This window comes from Hemiscyllium ocellatum, chromosome 19 (assembly GCF_020745735.1).
Source record: "Hemiscyllium ocellatum isolate sHemOce1 chromosome 19, sHemOce1.pat.X.cur, whole genome shotgun sequence".
Lineage (NCBI taxonomy): Eukaryota > Metazoa > Chordata > Chondrichthyes > Orectolobiformes > Hemiscylliidae > Hemiscyllium > Hemiscyllium ocellatum.
In genome coordinates, this window is record NC_083419.1 from 29,094,254 (window position 1) to 29,112,408 (window position 18,155).

The following is an 18,155-nucleotide window of genomic DNA, read 5'->3' on the forward strand; positions in this document are numbered from 1 at the left end:
ATTTCTGGAACCCTACTTCAAAAACTTTGCTCAGAATGTAACTTCAGTTATTGGCACTGGGGGTGCAGAAGGCAAATGTTCCGGTTCTCTACTCACTTGTAAACTCTTCAATGATATCCTGGAGCTGCGATCACTTAAATCCAACAACCACAACCATATTCCTTTGAGCCAGGCATGACTCCAACCAGCATAGAGTTTTTCCCCTGATTCACATTGGTTCTAGTTTTGCTCGGGCTCCTTGATGCCACTCTCTGCCAAATGTATATTTAATGTCAAAGGGAGTCAGTCTCACCTCAGCTCTTTCATAAATACTTGACAAACTGCTCTTGAAGAAGGACATTGATGTTCCATCCCCACTGTACGTTTCGCACCCCTTTCACATTTACTGCTTCTTTCAAATGGTTTTCAACATGGAAGCGTTGATTCAGCGGCCAAGGGGAGTGCAGCACGTAGTAATCAGCATCAGGTTTCCTTGCCCATATTTGACCTGATGCCATTAGATTTTGTGGGATTTGGTGTCAATGTTGAGGTCTGCTAGGAGAATGCCCTTCTGACTGCATACCACTGTGCCACCACCTCATCAGTGATGATAATGGACACTTTCTGGAAGTACAATTGCATGAAAATGACTGTCAGGCTTTTGCTTGAACTAGTCTATGAAATGTTGCTACCAGTAGTCTCTGGATGTTGGTAAAGAGGATATTGCAGGGTAAACAGGGCTGAATTTGCTGCTGTAATTTCTGATGCCAAGGTCAATGACAAGTGATCTGTCTGGGTTCATTCCTTTTTAGGGGCTTTTTTAGCAGTGTGGCTTGCTAGGCCAGTTTAGAGGGTAATTCAGAGTCATTCAAATTGCTGTTGGCCTGGGCTCAAATACACATCAGACCAGATAAGGATGACAGATTTTTGACTCCAAAAGAACATTACTGAACCAGATAATTTTACGGCAATCAACAATGGTCATTAGTAAATTTGTAAATCCATAGTGGGACTCAAATCCAGGATTCCAGACTATTTCTTGAGTTGTTGGATTATTGGGCCAGTGACAATTCTGAGACACCATTGCCTCCACTTAATATTTCTGGACACATTGTAATATACAAGCATTTGCTATCTTCCAAGTTCTTTTCCACAACCTGAATTCATTGCCACATGCCTTTGACCAAAACTTTGGAGCACCCCTCCTCAAAAGTTCAATGGATGCAGTAATGTTGCTAAGTTTTGTACCAATATACCATAATCACTAGACCTAAGAAAGCCTGAGCTTAGCAATATTCTGAAGGTATGGTATACTTCTTCATGCTGTATTTCACCCTGAGTAGGAAGTAACCCATGTGACCCAAATACTTTAAATAATTTTGAAATGATTTACATTTGACTGCCTTTGCCTCAGCTCCAAACATTGGAGAACCTTCTTCAGCCTGTCATCATGGGCCTGCCTATTTGGAATTGAAGTAAATATGTCATCCAAATAACACACGACTCCCTCAATTTCTCGAAAAAAATTATTCATTATTTTTGAAAAATTCCAGAGACTTTAAGAAACAACAAATGGGAACTTGTGAGAATGTAACAGTCCATATGGATATTAATAATCAAATATGTTTATTGTCTCATTCAAGCTGCAGAGAGGCATTTAGATTAGACTAGATACCCTACAGTATGGAAACAAGCCCTTTGGCCTAACAATTCCACACTGACCCTCCGAAGAGTAACCCACCCACATCCTGTATTTACCTCTGACTAATGCACAAAACACTATGGGCAATTTAGCATGGCCAATTCACCTAACCTGCACATCTTTGGACCGTGGGAGGAAACCCACGTAGACACAGGGAGAATGCGCAAACTCCACACTAACAGTCACGCGAGGTGGGAATCAAACTCGGATCCCTGACACTGTGACACAACAGTGCTAACCACTGAGCCACCGTGCCCCTTCCCCCCCTAATTTTGCAGGGGATCTGGCCTCTGATAACAGTGAACAAAACCCACGACATTTGACAAATTATTGAGTGGATTATATTCTCATACCTGATTTATGGCTATTTTATCTTGCATCTCTTTCAGATAAATTTGAACACTCAGAAAAAGCTCGATGCAATCAATCACTTGGAAGTATGACTACAGATATTGTTGGACATAAATATATGAGAATTTATGCATCTGTATAAATGTTTGTACAAGTTGGGAATCCTTTATCCAAGAAAACCCAGGAACAACTGATTTTCGGATAAGGCATATTTACGGATTTCAAATACAATCATCATTATTGATCCATTTAGGCTCTTTGGAAAAAAAACTTTGTTTCATTGCTGCACTTTGAAGTTTTTATTCCAAAGGACCTAATCTCAACATGTTTACAGGTTCATTCAGGTCTGTTTGAATCCACTTTGAAAAGGGCTTCGGTTTTCAGACATGTAGATAAAGAATAACCGAACTGTATTCATTCTGATGCAACCATTTTAATATGCAGAAAAATGTAATGGATATAAAGATGCAATTGCATCTCAGGTTCCAGAACAGTAACCAAAATGACAGATTTGGCTCAAAGTAGGATTTGCAGAAGCTGTGTACTTATTTGCAATGGATTTCAGAAGACACTGCTAATGTCTCTGAGTATCAAGTGCTAGACAGAATGAAGAAAGTTTTATAACAAATTTCCTTTCCTTAAATTTCTGAACAAAAACAGTTTTTGTTGTAGAACTATGAAAACATTGCTCTGTTTAAACAATTTGCCTGCCAAAATATTATATGCCTGACTCCAGTGCCCTCTGCTCAAGGATTATTTTAAATTATGCTGATGTTTCATGATCTCAAGTACTTTCTGTTGAATTGTTCAGAACCTGCCTCTTAAACTTAAAGTTAGCTAACAGCTGAAAATTCTGCATATGCCTCAAAAGGTGTTGAATTAGGCAGATTATGTTCCAAACTAAAAGAAAACCTCTCTTACATCCATATTTTAAGCATTGGGGGACAGTGCAGACTGCCAAACACCAACAGGCTGAATGTTTAATATTATCTGGGCCAGTCAGAAGATTAGAACAGTATCCTCAACCATTCCTCATTTGACAAGCCCTTCATCCCCAGGCTCATTCTTGTAAAGCTCCTCTGGACCTCCTCCAACACCAGCATATCCTTCCTTCGGTGCAGGGTCCAAAACTGCTCAGAATATTCCATGTGGTCTGACCAGATCTTAGTACATCTCTGCTATTGTATTCTCATACTCTTGAAATGAATGCCTTCCGAACTGCCAACTGAATCTGCATATTAACCTTAAGGGAATCCTGAACTAAGTAAATTTGCACTTCAAATTTCTGTTGAATTCCATTTTCCGCCTCTTTGCTCACTTTTCCCGCCTATCCAAGTCATTCTGCAGTCACCCCCAACCCCACCCACCTCCTCAATATTACCTGTCCCTCCACTATATTTGTGTCATCTGCAAACTTAGCAACACTGCCTTCAGTTCCTTTGGCCAAATTGTTAATGCATAATATGAATAGTCAAGGTGTCAACACTGACCCCTGCTAAACTCACTAGTCACTGGCTGCCATCCTGAAAAAGACCCCTTTATCCCCACTATCTGCCTTCTGCCAGTCAGCCAATCCTCTATCCATGGCAGTACCTTGCTCCTAACACCATGTCGTCTTATCTTATTTATGAGCCTGTTAACCTTGTTAAAGTACTCTCAAAATCAAAATAGATCACAACCATGACTCTTCTTTGTCTAATTTGCTTGTTGCCTCCTCAAATAATTCTAACAGATTTGTCAGGCAAGACCTCTTTCTCAACCCTGTTTCACCACACAAGGCCTCTCAAACAAAAGGAGAGGAGAGGGAATTGGGGTGGGGGGGGGGGGGGGGGAGGACTGGACTATGACAGGATTTCCACCCAGGGTTTGGGGAATGGGAGTGTGTGGGATTCCCACACTGAGACCCTAAATCCTGGTAAGGTCTACTTATGACCTTTTCATATGTCAGGACTTAGCCACAGGAAGTGATATCATCTCTCCAGGCAGTGGGGAAGATCTCAGTTGGCTGATGCAATTTCACTCTATGGTACCTTTGTTTCTCTGAATCTGGTCTCATGGTACCCCTCAATTATAACTGCTCCACATTTGGTGGCTTAGATCCTGAACGCTAGAATTCCCTAAGCTCCACTGCCTTTCTTTTTTCACTCTTTTAAGAAGTTCCTTTAAACTTCCTTGCTCAAGATTTTGATCAACTACCTAAGATCAAATTTGTGTAGAGTGCTATCAAATTTTGCTTCACAAATCTTCTGTGAAGGGCCATGTGACATTTTGTTAAACTAAATTTTATTAAATTACTATTTCTGTACCTTAAAACAACAATTTGAAATGTAACGTTTGTTTTGAAAAACATCACAACAGGAATAATTGTATTGTGAATAATATTTTTTTTCCCACAAGCTGTTCACCCTAACTTCTTGGAGCTGAAATTGAAAATGACCCCAAATACAGCTGACGTATATTTGTTTTGTCTCAAATGGACACTTTTTATATGTTAACATAGACGGCAGTTTCAATCTGTGTCATAAGATCTATTCATGACTGGCTCAAGAACAAAAGTTTCCATTGCACTGAGTGTGATGAACTATTTCAGATGCTTGTTTGTTTGCCCTTTGAGCCCCCTAACATTTGCTGACACTGAAGTGATAAAACTCTGAAATGAATCTGGATATACATATTCGTAAACAAGCAGATATTACGCCACTGTCCTGCATTCTGTTAGAAAACCTTTGTCGCTCTTCATTTAAATAATTTAATTGTTAGTGCATATTAGTAACATGAGCACATTTGGACCACAGTCAAATATAACAATGCCCAGAAATTAAAATGACTGTCATGCAACAAGCCTGACAGAACTATCATATGACTGCCTCACAAAATGTCTATCACTAATATAAGTTCTTACATAAGCTAACTTCGTTATTTCAGCTTATTTGGTTTTTTTTTTAAAGTTATCCTATATATGGTGTTTGGTTTCATCTAATCGTTATAACACATGACAACAACTCATTGATTCAACTGATCAGTGAAAACTAATAATAAGAGACTAACTTCCTCCTACATTTCTTAAAAAAGTTTTTGAGGTGAGAAACTATAGCCCAAAAATCAATTACAATGACATCTTATTTGATAAATGAAATAAACATAATTATATAACTCATTTTTCACCAATTTTTAAAATCTTTCTGTAAACTAATTTCAAATATGACAGAATTATTTCATGATTTCCAACACCTACAAAATCTACAGAAGCATATGTAAGCCCAAACACATACATATTCTTTCAAATTAACTTGAGAACATATTCGCTACAATTAAACATTGTTCTTTTATTGATTGTACAAATCAGTGTCAGGTAATATTTTTGTCACACATTTTAAATGTGACAAAAGAATAACCTGAATAAACACTCAACATTAAGTGAACTGTAATAGTTTAGAGAAAAATCTTAGCATGTGCCAGAATCAAACATTGAAAGTAACAGGTTTAATTAACTATGATTGTTTGAATTTGTAAAACTTCAATTATACGAATTTAATCTGTTCTGAAACAGGACTCTGCAGGGATAGGACACAAATATGTGCCTCAACCAGAGTGCCTTCAACTGCAGGTCTTATTATTCCTCTGCTGCAGGATTCTCTGCCCTTTGCTAATTACTGACCTAACTGCTATGACCTCACATTCGGTAAGCTGGTGTGAAAGAATTGGAACATTCTTCAAAAATGCTCCTTGTTTTATGAGTTCTGGTATCGGTTTAAATATTTGCCATTTCTATTTTCCTAATAATTAAGAATCTACTAGCTTTGATAAGTTCTAGTAAAAAATGTATTCAAATTGGTATTACAAACTGCTTATAAGAATACAAATTCAAAATTAGACCTTGAAATTTTTTAAAATCCATTTTGCATGTAATTATACGAACATTAGTAAATTAAAAGAGCTTGTAAAGTTTCCTGTTCTACGCGAGTTAAGGTTCAAATGAATTTCAATTATTTTGAGCAACAGTTATAACTCCACTTCTTTATTAAAAAATGCTAAGATAGTGTAGTGATAAGCTTAAAAAAAGTCTTCAAACCAGGCCATTAAGTGTTAATAGTTAAGGGTTAACTTGGACAAGACAATGAGCAATTGAAATGAAATGGACATGTAGTAGAAAATTGACCCAATGCGAAAATAGCCTGACTGAAAAGTGATACAAGCTTATCGATGGGAACTGTCTTGAAGAGCAGTAACCTTGGGCCAAAGGGACATGTTGTTTCAGCATAATGGAATTTTGGAAATGTACAGGGAATGATGACACAACATGAAATCTTGGATTCAGAACAGTATTCATATCGAGGACTTTCTCCTATTCATGGGACTTCAGCTTAGACTAGATTACAAATGGTGCCAGGAACCCTGAGTTCTCCAGACCAACTGAGGTAAAGTGGGATCTCCCACTGGCAGAAGGCAGTGAGGTTCATTCTTGAACATGTCTAAAATAGTTTTAACACTCAATAGTTTGCAGGTATTTCTAATATATCTAAAGTAGATTACTGCTTAATACATATTTGCTGCTTTATTTACATATTTAATGCTTAATTCATATTTACTTTTTAATGTGTATTTAATTATTAACTTATAGTTAATTTATCACTTAATATATATCCTTGCTTAATATATATAGTCACAAATAAACTTGTTAATTCGTGTCATTTAACTCAAAGTATTTTGTCACATCCCATCGAACCCACTATTGAACCATAACACATAGAAACACTACAAAAAAAGCATTTTGAAAATGAGGTGCATACAATTTTTAAGGATAAATAAAAAATCCAACAAAATCCCAATTTGGTGTGGAATTTTGAACCTGATTAATATATTGGACATTAGCATATTAAATTGGACCAAATTAATTCAAACTGTGAATCAAAAAGATTGAATAAATTTTGCAATCTCTTCTGTCTTTTTGCAGACATCAATTTAGATGTCTAATCTGCTTGAAACTGGCATCCTTCATATTCTGGTCAGGATATGTCATACACAACACCACATGGAAAAAGCTGTTGAGTACAATATTTATTTTACAAGTGAAAGTTATGTCAGGAATGGGTTGTGGATGTTTCCAACTAAGGAATAAACACTCCATTCAACAAATCCCAATACAACATTTTATATACACATGCAACTTTGAATGACATGTATTACTAGTCAATCCCCCAAGCTACTGCAATCATTAATGTATAGCATATGGTTCCTCATTTCCTCTAATTCAGTCATGTTGTGGTTCTTTAGTTTTCCACATTGTTTTTCTCTTTTTCTCTTCTGTCCTGACCCACACAGGGCCAAACCCACTTCCTTGATTCTAAATCATATTGTTTTTCTCAGTTATATTCTTTTCGTTTTTAAGACCATGTTACCATAAGCAGAAATAGGCCATCAGCCCATCAAGTCAGCTCTATCATTCAATGAGGTCGCGGTTGTTCTGATAATTCTCAGATTTCTTGTTTTGTCCCCAGAATCCTTTATTCCTTTAATGATTAGACACCTCTCACAGCCTTGAATATAATTAACAACTCAATTTCTAACAGCTCTTTGTAGTAAAGAATTCCACAGATTCTCTGAAAGGAAAAAAAACTACTCATTTATTTCTTAAATGGGCTACTGCTTTCTCTGAGATTATGTTTTCTGGTCTGAAATTCTCCCATAAGTGGAAACAACCTTTTCACTTCTTGACTTCCTGTCAAGTCCCCTAACAATCTTGCATGTTTCAATAATGTCTCCTCTCATTCTTCTAAACTGCAATTAGTAAACTCCAAACCAACTCAACTTTCCTAATAAGAAAATCCTTCCATACCCAGGATAAATCTAATGAACCTTTTCTGAACTTCCTCCAATGCCAGGATATCTTTGCTTAGATAAGGGAACTAAAACTGGTCACAGTATTCCACCTGACTCGTGTCTGACTCGTGTCTTGCATTGCTCCTGCAAACACTCCCTATTTTTGCATTTTAAAAGAAGGTCAACACTGCATTTGCCTTCCCTATTACCCTCTGAACTTGATTCGAGTATTTTGTGATTCAAGTACAAGGAACACCAAAGCCCTCCATGCTACAGTTTTCTGCAGTCTTTCCCATTTAAATAATATTCAGCTCTTCTATTCTTCCTGTCAAACTGTCAAAACATCACGTTTCTACATTCTGTTCCATTTGCCAAGTTTCAACTGCTCACTTCTTTTTATTCACTTGTGGAACATGCTATTACTGGTAGGCCAGCTTTTACTGTCTGTCCCTAGCTGACTTTAAGAACCTCTTGAACGGCTGCAGTCCACATACTGTATGTTGACCCATAATGCCCTTGTGAAGGAAGTTCTAGGATTTTGACCCGGCAACAGTGAAGGAATGGCGATATGTTTCCAAGTCAAGATGATGAGTGCCTTGGAGGAGATCTTGCAGGTAGTGGTATTCCCATGTATCTACTGCCCTTGGTGGAAGTAATTGTGGGTTGGAAGATGCTGTCTAATGATCTTTGGTGAATTTCTGCAGTATATCTTGTAGATCATACACATTGCTGCTACTGAGTATGGGTGATGGAGCAGATAGATGCTTGTGAATATGATGACAATAAAACTGGCTGCTTTGTCCTGGATGGTGTTAAGGTTCTTGAGTATTGTTGATTCTGCACCTATTCAGGCAAGTGGGGCGTATTCCATCTGACTTGTGCCTTATAAATAGTGGACAGGCTTTAGGGAGTCAGGTGAGTTATTCACTGCAGTATTCCGAGCCTCTGACCTTGTCTTGTGGCCATTATGTTTATGTCTTAATCTGTCTATATCCCCTGTGGACTCCTGTTTTGTCTTGGTTACTTGGCTTTGCAACTATTTTTTGTGTAATCCACAAACTTCCATCATCCAAGTTATTAAGATTTACATCGTAAATAATTGGGGCCCCAACACTTATCCCTGCAGCAATCTTCCAATTATAGGATGCCAAGCTGAAAATGTCCATTTTATCCCAACACTGCCTTCAATTAGTTATTCAGTCCTCTATCCATACTACGATTCCTTCTCCAACAATGTGGACTCACCCAGGACAAAATGACATTGTACTTTGGGCTAAGTAGTCACCCACAGCTCCAGGATACATCTACAGTAGATTAGAATCCCTACAGTGTGGAAACAGGGCTTTCAGCCCAACAAGTCCACATTGACTCCCCGGAGAGCAACCCACCCCCCCCCTGACTAATGTACCTAACACTATGGGAAAACTTAGCATGGCCAATTCACCTGACCTGCACATCTTTGGACTGTGGGAGGAAACTGGAACACCTGGAGGAAGCCCACACAGCCATGGGGAGAATGTGCAAACTCCACACAGACAGTCAACCAAGGCTGGAATCGAACCTGGGACACTGGTGTTGTGAGGCAGCAACATTAACCACTGAGCCATGACTTGTTTTTACCAATACTTTCATAGAACTATTGGCATTGCCTTGTTTCTTGTCTGACTTTCTTCAATTTTCCTTCAGTCTACATTTCTCATCTTTTGTTTTATCCTAACTTCTCCTCCAGTTGTTGCCAAGACAAGGTATGTCAGGTCTTTAATTTCAAAGTCTGTATTTGACTACTTTTCTCTGTTTAACTGTAGTTAGCAACCCTATTGATTTCTGAACGTCTACTTTTAATCTAACATATTTAAGGTAGAGATTGTAGCTAAATGTGGTTCTCAGCATTCCCTTCCCCAATCATTTAATCTTCCCATTTCCTCATTCTTATAGATTTACTGGCACCTCGTTATTTCACCTCCCACTACCCAGTCCCCTTCATGTTGCACTATAGAGATACTTAATGCTTGATATATTTTTTGTGTGTGTTTTTCTCTGGCAACTTTCAGTATTTGTAGTGCATAATTGTATACTGATAAGCAAAGTATGCACAGATTGTTGTTATAGTGACAAGTAAGCTATCAAGTATTATAATGAGGTTATTTTGTGTTAGTTACATAGTGCTAATATGATTTGCTTATGATGTGATGCCACAGAGAGACCAGTGGCATTTACACGGAACCAGCTGCCGTGGTTACCACTGACGTTTGCTGGAGACTGAAGCAAGTGCAAAGTAGTTTGTTCATTTACCAGGTCATACATAAGGAAAGTAGAAATACGAGAAAGAATGGAGTAAAGAAATGTCATTCAGCATATTAAAGAGCTTGCGATTAGATAGAATCTTCTGCAATTTCAAATGTTCTAAAGAGATTTACAGTTGATGAAATGTCATGACTGATGTAATGTTAAGAAACACGGCAGCCAATTTGCATTCAGAAAGCTCCCACACAAGAAATAATGACAAAATAATGGACTAGATTTTGCTGCAGTAATATCAGGGAGGCTATCACAGCTCACTATTATTACTGACTGAAACTTATACAACTCCTGGCATCCACACATACATAGTTTAACATGGAATTACAAAAATCATTGTTATTGTAGGCTGCTTGCACATAAGTTGTGTTTTTGATGTGGAATCTTCACAGAAATCAATTTAGTGCTACAAACTTAAGTCAATTGCCTATTATTGCACTAAAGATCAATGAATCTTAAGCCTTGTTCAATCATGAGTGACTATGAATTCAATGGCATATCAAATTATTGCTGAATACCTTCTCTTGTCTCTGAAATGGAATATTGCAAATATGGAGTCTTAATCACTCAGAACAAAATTAATGCTGCAATTTGTTTTCAAAACATTTTGTTTGGTGTTTTGCTTTTTATATCTTTTCCTTAGCCCTATTTATATGTTGCAGGCCTCTACATTGATTTAAATGTAATTTATACTTCCTGTCTTCACTTTCTACATTTATATCTGTGAGAATTCTTCAATCTGGTTGAGCAGCTTTTCTGCTGCCTGCCGGCTCATAGCCTAGGTGAATTCAACTGTTGGAGGAGTCGAGATCAGGAATCTTCACTGATAGGTCAACTGAAAGCCTGAGTTTAACTATGTGGCAGCAGAATGGTGATAATCCAAATCTTTCTATTTTGGTTGCCTTTTAAAGGATATGTGTTGAGCGATTACCTTATCTTTGTCTTCAAATAGTGTAGTTGCAATGTTTTACATCCATCTAATAGGAAAAGTCTCAGGACTTTGTTTAGTGTCTTGTCTGAAAGGTAAAACTTCTGACAATGCATGATTTTCTCAGTATTATACATATGTATCAGCATAGAATTATGTGCTCATATTCCTTCAATGAGATTGAATTCACAATCATCTGAATCAAATGTATGAATACCACCATTGAGAAAAGAATCAGGTTAAAGCTCTTTCCTTTCAAAATACATGCATAATTGTATGCATGTATTAATGTATTAATTTTATCTATGTTTTAAAACTTATCGCAAAAGGATCGGTAAAATTTCCAATTGAATCAAAGGCAAATTTTATTAGAGCAAATGATGTACCTGACCAATCTATGACCAGTTGAATGAATAAACGTAACTAATAATTTTTTAAAAATCTGGAATTGAAAGCTAGCCTCAGATATTATGATTAAATGATCACTAATAGTTTTTTTTTACAAAACTCTGTTTCACTGATGTCCTATAGGGGATAAGACTGACATGAACTGATCTACATGTTATTGGGGACCCACAATTACGTTAATAACTCTTAACTGTTCTCAAGGACCAATAGGGTTAGACAACGAGCGCAGGCATGGTCAGAAATGGCCACATCCCATGAAATAATAAAAAGTTGGTATGCATAGCAAAAAGTTTAGATGTTTCTCAAACTCATAGGCCACTAAACCTAAAAAGTTTGAAATTTTCAATATATATATTTAACTAAATTTTCAAACCTAACTAGTTCAAAAATTTCTACTGATCTCCAATTTCAGATGAAGACTTTTGATTTTGTAATTGTGCCATTTTAAATTATTTATGCCTTTTTGGAATGGGAATATTAGGCATTGCTTCAAAGTAGACGTTCTGTAATGAAAACTTGCTCACTTCTCTGACTCTCTTCGAAATAGCTTAGTTCCTCGAATCATCCTTGTTACTGCTCTTCATCATCTTTTTTTCATTGTTTTGACATCTTTTAGAAGGCTGATGTTTGTGCAGCAGCAACACAAACAACAGAATAGTAAGACAAATGCACCACATAATAAAAGTTATTTTAGCTTAAAAATGTATTTCATTTAAATTTCATTTCTGTGCATGATTAGTTTTGAATATTTAATAATCACAATGCATTAATTTTCTTTTTAAAATCTTTGATAATGAAAATCCCTTTTGTTTTTTACAAATCACACCTATCTGTGGTAAAATACAATGTGTTTCCCCTACTTGTCACGTGGCTACACAGTTGAGAGTAATCAATAAAGTGTGCAGTAATACTGAAAGTACACTCTTCCATTTATCATTAATGTAAATATTTTACTAACATTTCAGTGTGGGGTCTCCTTTCAAACATAATCAGAGGGACTATGTCAATATTAACACATTCCAGAGACACTCTTGTACTTATTTCCAAAGGATTGTGTCAGCTATCAAATAAAACAATACTATCATAGAAAACTATTTTGACATAAACAAGACATTAGTAAGTCAACAAATCCAGAAATCTAATCAAGCTGAAAACACATGACATTGTGAACCCTCATGATCCTTTCACTTATTCCCTAAGGCTTGACAAACCCCATCTAGAAATCTAGCCTTGTGTGGCCCTTTGTGTTTCCTCTAGCTGCTGCTCCATCCTTCTGCTGTTGGAACAGGAAGATCTGGGAAATTACATGTGGAAGTATTTGAAGGTGGCACAACAAGTTAAAAAGACTCAGGATTTAAGATAATTGACAAGTGAACAATCAAGAAAAAGAAGATTGTTTTTAACATATTAGTTATAAAGAACTGGAATACCTTGAAGTTGCAACAGAAGTATATTTAATAGCAACTTTCAAAAGACAATTGAATGCATCCTTGAAAATTGAAAATCGGTGGATTTACCGGGAAAGAGCAGCATAATGAGAATAATTACACAACTCTCACGAAGAAGTACAGTGGGCCAAATAGCCTCCTTCAGACCAATATCATTCTACATTGCTTGTACAAGATCCATAATGGCCATTTCTTATATCTTACAAAAGACCAATTGAATTGAATGTTTGCTCTTGAATGCTTTCTTTACTTACAAATGCAGGGTAATTGGTGTGTGTCCAAGTTCTTGTTTGATGTCCACTTAAGTAGTGAGATAACATTGAGTGCTTGAAGTTCACAGTACAATTCTTGAACCTGAGCGCCCGAAATGTTGCTAAGTCTTCATCAATTACACCAGCATTCCCAACGTTCCAAATATATCAAGTAACTATTTGTCTTAATGGCTACACATATTGCATAAATACATGTTAATTTGAATCAAATTTAGGACTATTGCTTATCTAGTATTCTCTGCCTTTCCAAAAAGAACACATGTTGAGACATTAGCTTAAATACTGCAGCCAAAACAGGAAGTGCTAGAGAAACTCACCAGATCAAGCAGCATCTATAGAGAGAAAAACAGAGTTAACATTTTGAGTCCAGTGATTCTTCTTCAGAAGTGAATCACTGAAATAGCGGTATTTTTGTTGATGATGGGGCATGAGGTAAGGAGTGAAGTCAATTAGATCATGATGGTTGAAAAGTGGTCTTGGAAAAGCACAGCCAATCAGGCAGCATCCGAGGAGCAAGAGAATTGACGTTTCAATGCTCAAAATATCGATTCTTCTGCTCCTCGGATACTGCCTGACCAATTGTGCTTTGCCAGCACCATACTTTTTAACTCTGCTCTCTAGCACCTGCAGTCCTCACTTTCTCCTAGATCATGATGGTGCCCAAGAGAGAGAGTCAAAAAGTGATGAAGCAAACAAAGGGGTTGCTGACAGTAAGTCAGAAGAAAGATAGATGCTGAATGGATACAAATGAGAAGTGTGAATAGTTGAAAATGGGTTAGCTGTGCTGGCAATGTGGGTTAGGTATTGAACATGGAAGAAGGTATTCACATTCTGAAATGGTTAAATTCAATGTTGAGTCCTGAATGCTGTCAGATAATTAGGCATAAGATGAGGTGGTGTTCCTCCAACTAGCATTTGAGCTTTACTGGAGCACTGCAGTAGTCCCAAGACAGAAGTGTTAGGACAGGAACTTGATGACATGTTGAAGATGCAGGCAACTGGAAACTTGGGTTCATTTTAATGCATGGAGCAGAAGTGTTTTGCAAAGCAGTCACCTGGTTTGTGCTTCATCTCCCCAGATGTCAACCATACTCAGTGCTGACAATATGATCTCCTCTACACTGAGTGAGATTCCAGTTGCTTGCCTCTTCAACACACCATCATGTTCCCATGGCAACACTTCTGCCTCAGACCTGCTGCAATGTTTCAGCAAAGCTTATGCAAGCTGGAGAAATAACACCTCATCTTCTGCCTAGGTACCTTACAGCCTTCAGGACTCAACACTGAGTTTAACAACTTGAGAATGTGAACATCATCCTCCACATTCATTACCATCCCCACACCCCTTGGACCTGTTTTGTATGGGTTGGTCCCTGCACAGCCAACCTATTTTCAGCTATTCACACTTCTTGTTAGCACCCATTCTGCATCAATCTCTTTCCCAGCTTATCATCCCTTTGTTTGTTTCTCTTTTATTTCTCTTTCTCTTGAGGCACTGTCTCAATTTATTCCACTCACTTCTTCCACCACACTACCTCCTCCACTCTCATAATCAACATTATTACCACCCTTTCCCAGCTGCTTTCATTTATGATCAAGGGTCACTGGACTTTAAATGTTAACTTTTTTCTCTCTCTAGCCACCTTTTAGTTTTTATTCAGATCCCCAATTCTTTGTTTTATATTAAGTTACATTTTGCCCTTTGGACCTTCTCCAATATATTCAACCCTAGTCCACAATATGAGAAGACAGAATATGCTATATCTGTGATCCTTGTGTGCTGAACCAAGATAATCTTAGCTTCAAGTTCTGAAGAAGGGTCACTAACTCTGCTTTTTCTCCATTGGTGCTGCCAGACCTATTGAGTTTTCCCAGCGGTTTTCTGTTCAGCTATTGATTATAGACCAATATCCGATATTTGTCTCTAATTTAACACTAATTGTCAAATTTATTTGGAAATTCTTAAGTTGAGTGGTGTGAAATTACACATTATACAGCTGTGAGCACACAAAATTAAGGTGAACAAAATTAGATAATTCTTTAACAGTCAACAACTTAAATAATTTGGCTGTGAACGGCTATTTACTTGAATATGAACGTCCTAATTTAAACCTTGTATAAATTATAACTTTTTAAAAAAAGATCTAAATTGAAGGACATCCCACTTAAGGAATAACAGAGTAGTATTGGTTGGGCGGGGGAGGGAGAGTTTGGCTTTTTTTTAGAAAGTGTGTGTTTTTAATGGAACAAACGTTATTAACAGAAGGTAAGAAGTTTCGCCGAGTTACGAAATGATGACAGCATTAGAATACCTGTGAGCGTTATCAGGAAGGTATCAGCCTCGTGTATCATGAGCATCAACATCTAAGGCATTACGGGTCTATTCTTGGAGACTCGTGAATGTTGCGTGGATTTTTATTTAAAAAAAGCAACGCGAGGTTGTTGCAAACGACCCGTCGGAAGCAGACTCGGGTAACAGGATTGCAGTTTAAAATCAGATCACTAACAGATGCACATTCCCCACCCCCGGTCCGCCACAAAGACTTGAACTTCTGAACCGGGCCTTAGAACATCCGCTGGTTGGAAGCATTTCATGATGTCCACGACTAAAAATAAGTTAAACCCTATCCCTCTCAACTCCTAACCCCATAAGTTTGATGTGATCCAGCTTTCATCAGCTCCTCACTGGAGGTCCGACTCCAACCGGACATAGCAATCTGCCAAAGGGCTGGAAGTTTTTACACTGGAAAACTTCCACTCTAGTTTTACAAGAGGAAACACTCGGTTCCATTATTATTTGTTCAGCCTCTTTTAAAGTCCCAAATACGGATGAAACCAGGAAACACGATTTGGAACGTCTACAGCCGCCACGAATCTGTTTTTAATTCCCCCCCCCCCCCCCCCCCCCCACACACACACACACAACAGAGAGACACAGACAGACACAGAGATAGAAAGAGGAATTGAGTGAGTGTAACAGTTTCCCACCTCTCTGAGTTTCAGCGGTACATCCAGTGCAGGTAGGCAGCTGGGCTTCTCTCCCGACTGCTTGCTGTCCGCAGTGGCTTGTGCTGGTTGAGTCCGGGAGGGTGGTTTGAGCAGCAGGCTGCCCGCTCGCAGGCGGAACACTGTCAGAGATGGGTAAACCAAACACACGGCTATCGCCACGGCCAGCAGCAGCGGCCGAGGGGGCCAGCACACACGGACGCAGCCAGCCAGCGCCTGGCGGGGACCCATGTCCACAGCAGCCCCTCCGCCCTCCCTCCCTCACTCACTCCTCCATGGCAGGGAACTTGCTGGAGAAAGTCAGGGCTCAGTTCCCCCACCCAGGGGGGAGACTGCTACCTTAGCCAGAGCTCTGTGCCCAGCCTCTTGTGGAGAGGTGACCCGCCCAGCGCTCCCTCCAGAATGGTCCTGAAGCAGGAATGTAACGGGTCAGCTCAGCATCCCCACAGCAGCGGCTGCATCACTTGGCGAGCGGCGTGAGGTACATCCAAGGGGGCAAGGCTTTAAGGTCCATCCTTCAGCGGGAACCTTCACATTGTCAGCCACAGCAAAGCGACCTGGCCAACCAGCCAAGGATCCAGGGCACACCAGACTCTCAACCGCAGCGGACTTTCTTTCCAATTTACGCCAGGATTTGGGGTGGAGTGGGGGGGGGACAACAAAAGTTTGGCGGGTTTTCCGGACTCGATCCGGAGATTTAAAAAAAATACACCAAAGTCCTCAGTTCAGTATATCCCTGCGCTAACCAGCGCAATGCAGGAGTCGCTGGGTTGCCCAAGTTTTCTGTCACAGAGCTCCTTTCCTGTTCTCAGTTAAACATTAATCGGCTCTCACTGCGTCATGGAGCCGGCTCCACAAGAGGTGCGTCTTGCCTTCAGGAAGCAATTCCGAAACTCAATGATTAAATCCAGTTGGAACTGCCGACCCTCCAGCAGTAACAAACACAACTTCTCCCAAAGTAGACTGTGCCAGACATTGACGACTTCCTAAACTGGAACAGGATTGTAATTAAAACAAACTAAACGAGGAACCTTTGTTTTTTTGTCGTTTGCGCTTGTCTCTGGGATATCCACTCTCCTCTTCCCTCCCCAGCATCATTGTTTTTTAAAAAAACTTTCTAGAGAGTGGTTTCCGTTAAGCTCCCGAAAAACAAACTGTTCAGGATGACGCCTTGCTCTCTTAAATGGGTAGGCGGGAACATCTTCGGTATTTTTTTAATATTTAAAGTGACAACTTTTTTTTAAAAAAAGAATGTGGATTCCATTTATTTAAACGCACTCGTACCCATCGGCATGTTGCTCAAGAAAACAGTTTTCAATGCCTCAACTCTGTGTGAACCTTCTATAATGTATATTATATTTAAATATATAAAAAAATAGGCAGATCTTTGTCCCTTTAACATAGAATATACAGAAGATACAGATAGTCTGGATGCAACATTGATCCACGTTGAAGAATTTGACTCATATGTTCTCGTCGCTGGTACTCCGTGTTTGGGTCCAAATGATCAGAGCTGAAAATGTGTTGCTGGAAAAGCGCAGCAGATCAGGCAGCATCCAAGGAACAGGAGATTCGACGTTTCGGGCATAAGCCCTTCTTTAGGCTTATGCCCGAAACATCGATTCTCCTGCTCCTTGGATGCTGCCTGACCTGCTGCGCTTTTCTAGCAACACATTTTCAACTCTGATCTCCAGCATCTGCAGACCTCACTTTCTCTTCCAAATGATGAGAATAGCAGTATAGCATCAGTTCCCAAAGGAAAATGTACCTGGAGGATAACTCAATTGGAAACTGACCAGAGGTGAACTTTAAAAGAACCATCCAAATGATGTGGATGACCCTGGAAAGGCACCATTTGTTGTCTAACTATAACTGCCTTGAAGTGGTGTTGGTAGTGAGAAACTTTCTTGTCGAAATCGAGCTGCTGTCCGTACACCCTCAAT

At 38.9% G+C, this 18,155-nt stretch overlaps 1 protein-coding gene across 1 annotated transcript in view; it reads right to left on the reverse strand.

Moving 5' to 3' along the window:
• Positions 1-17,378, reverse strand: part of cped1 (cadherin-like and PC-esterase domain containing 1) — a 216,443-nt gene extending 199,065 nt beyond the window's left edge. Inside the window, exon 1 of the mRNA XM_060839791.1 lies at positions 16,195-17,378. Coding sequence (XP_060695774.1) covers positions 16,195-16,443 — 249 coding nt within the window. The 5' untranslated portion in view covers positions 16,444-17,378. The remainder of the gene's footprint in view (positions 1-16,194) is intronic.
• Between the last annotated feature and the right edge of the window lie 777 nt (positions 17,379-18,155).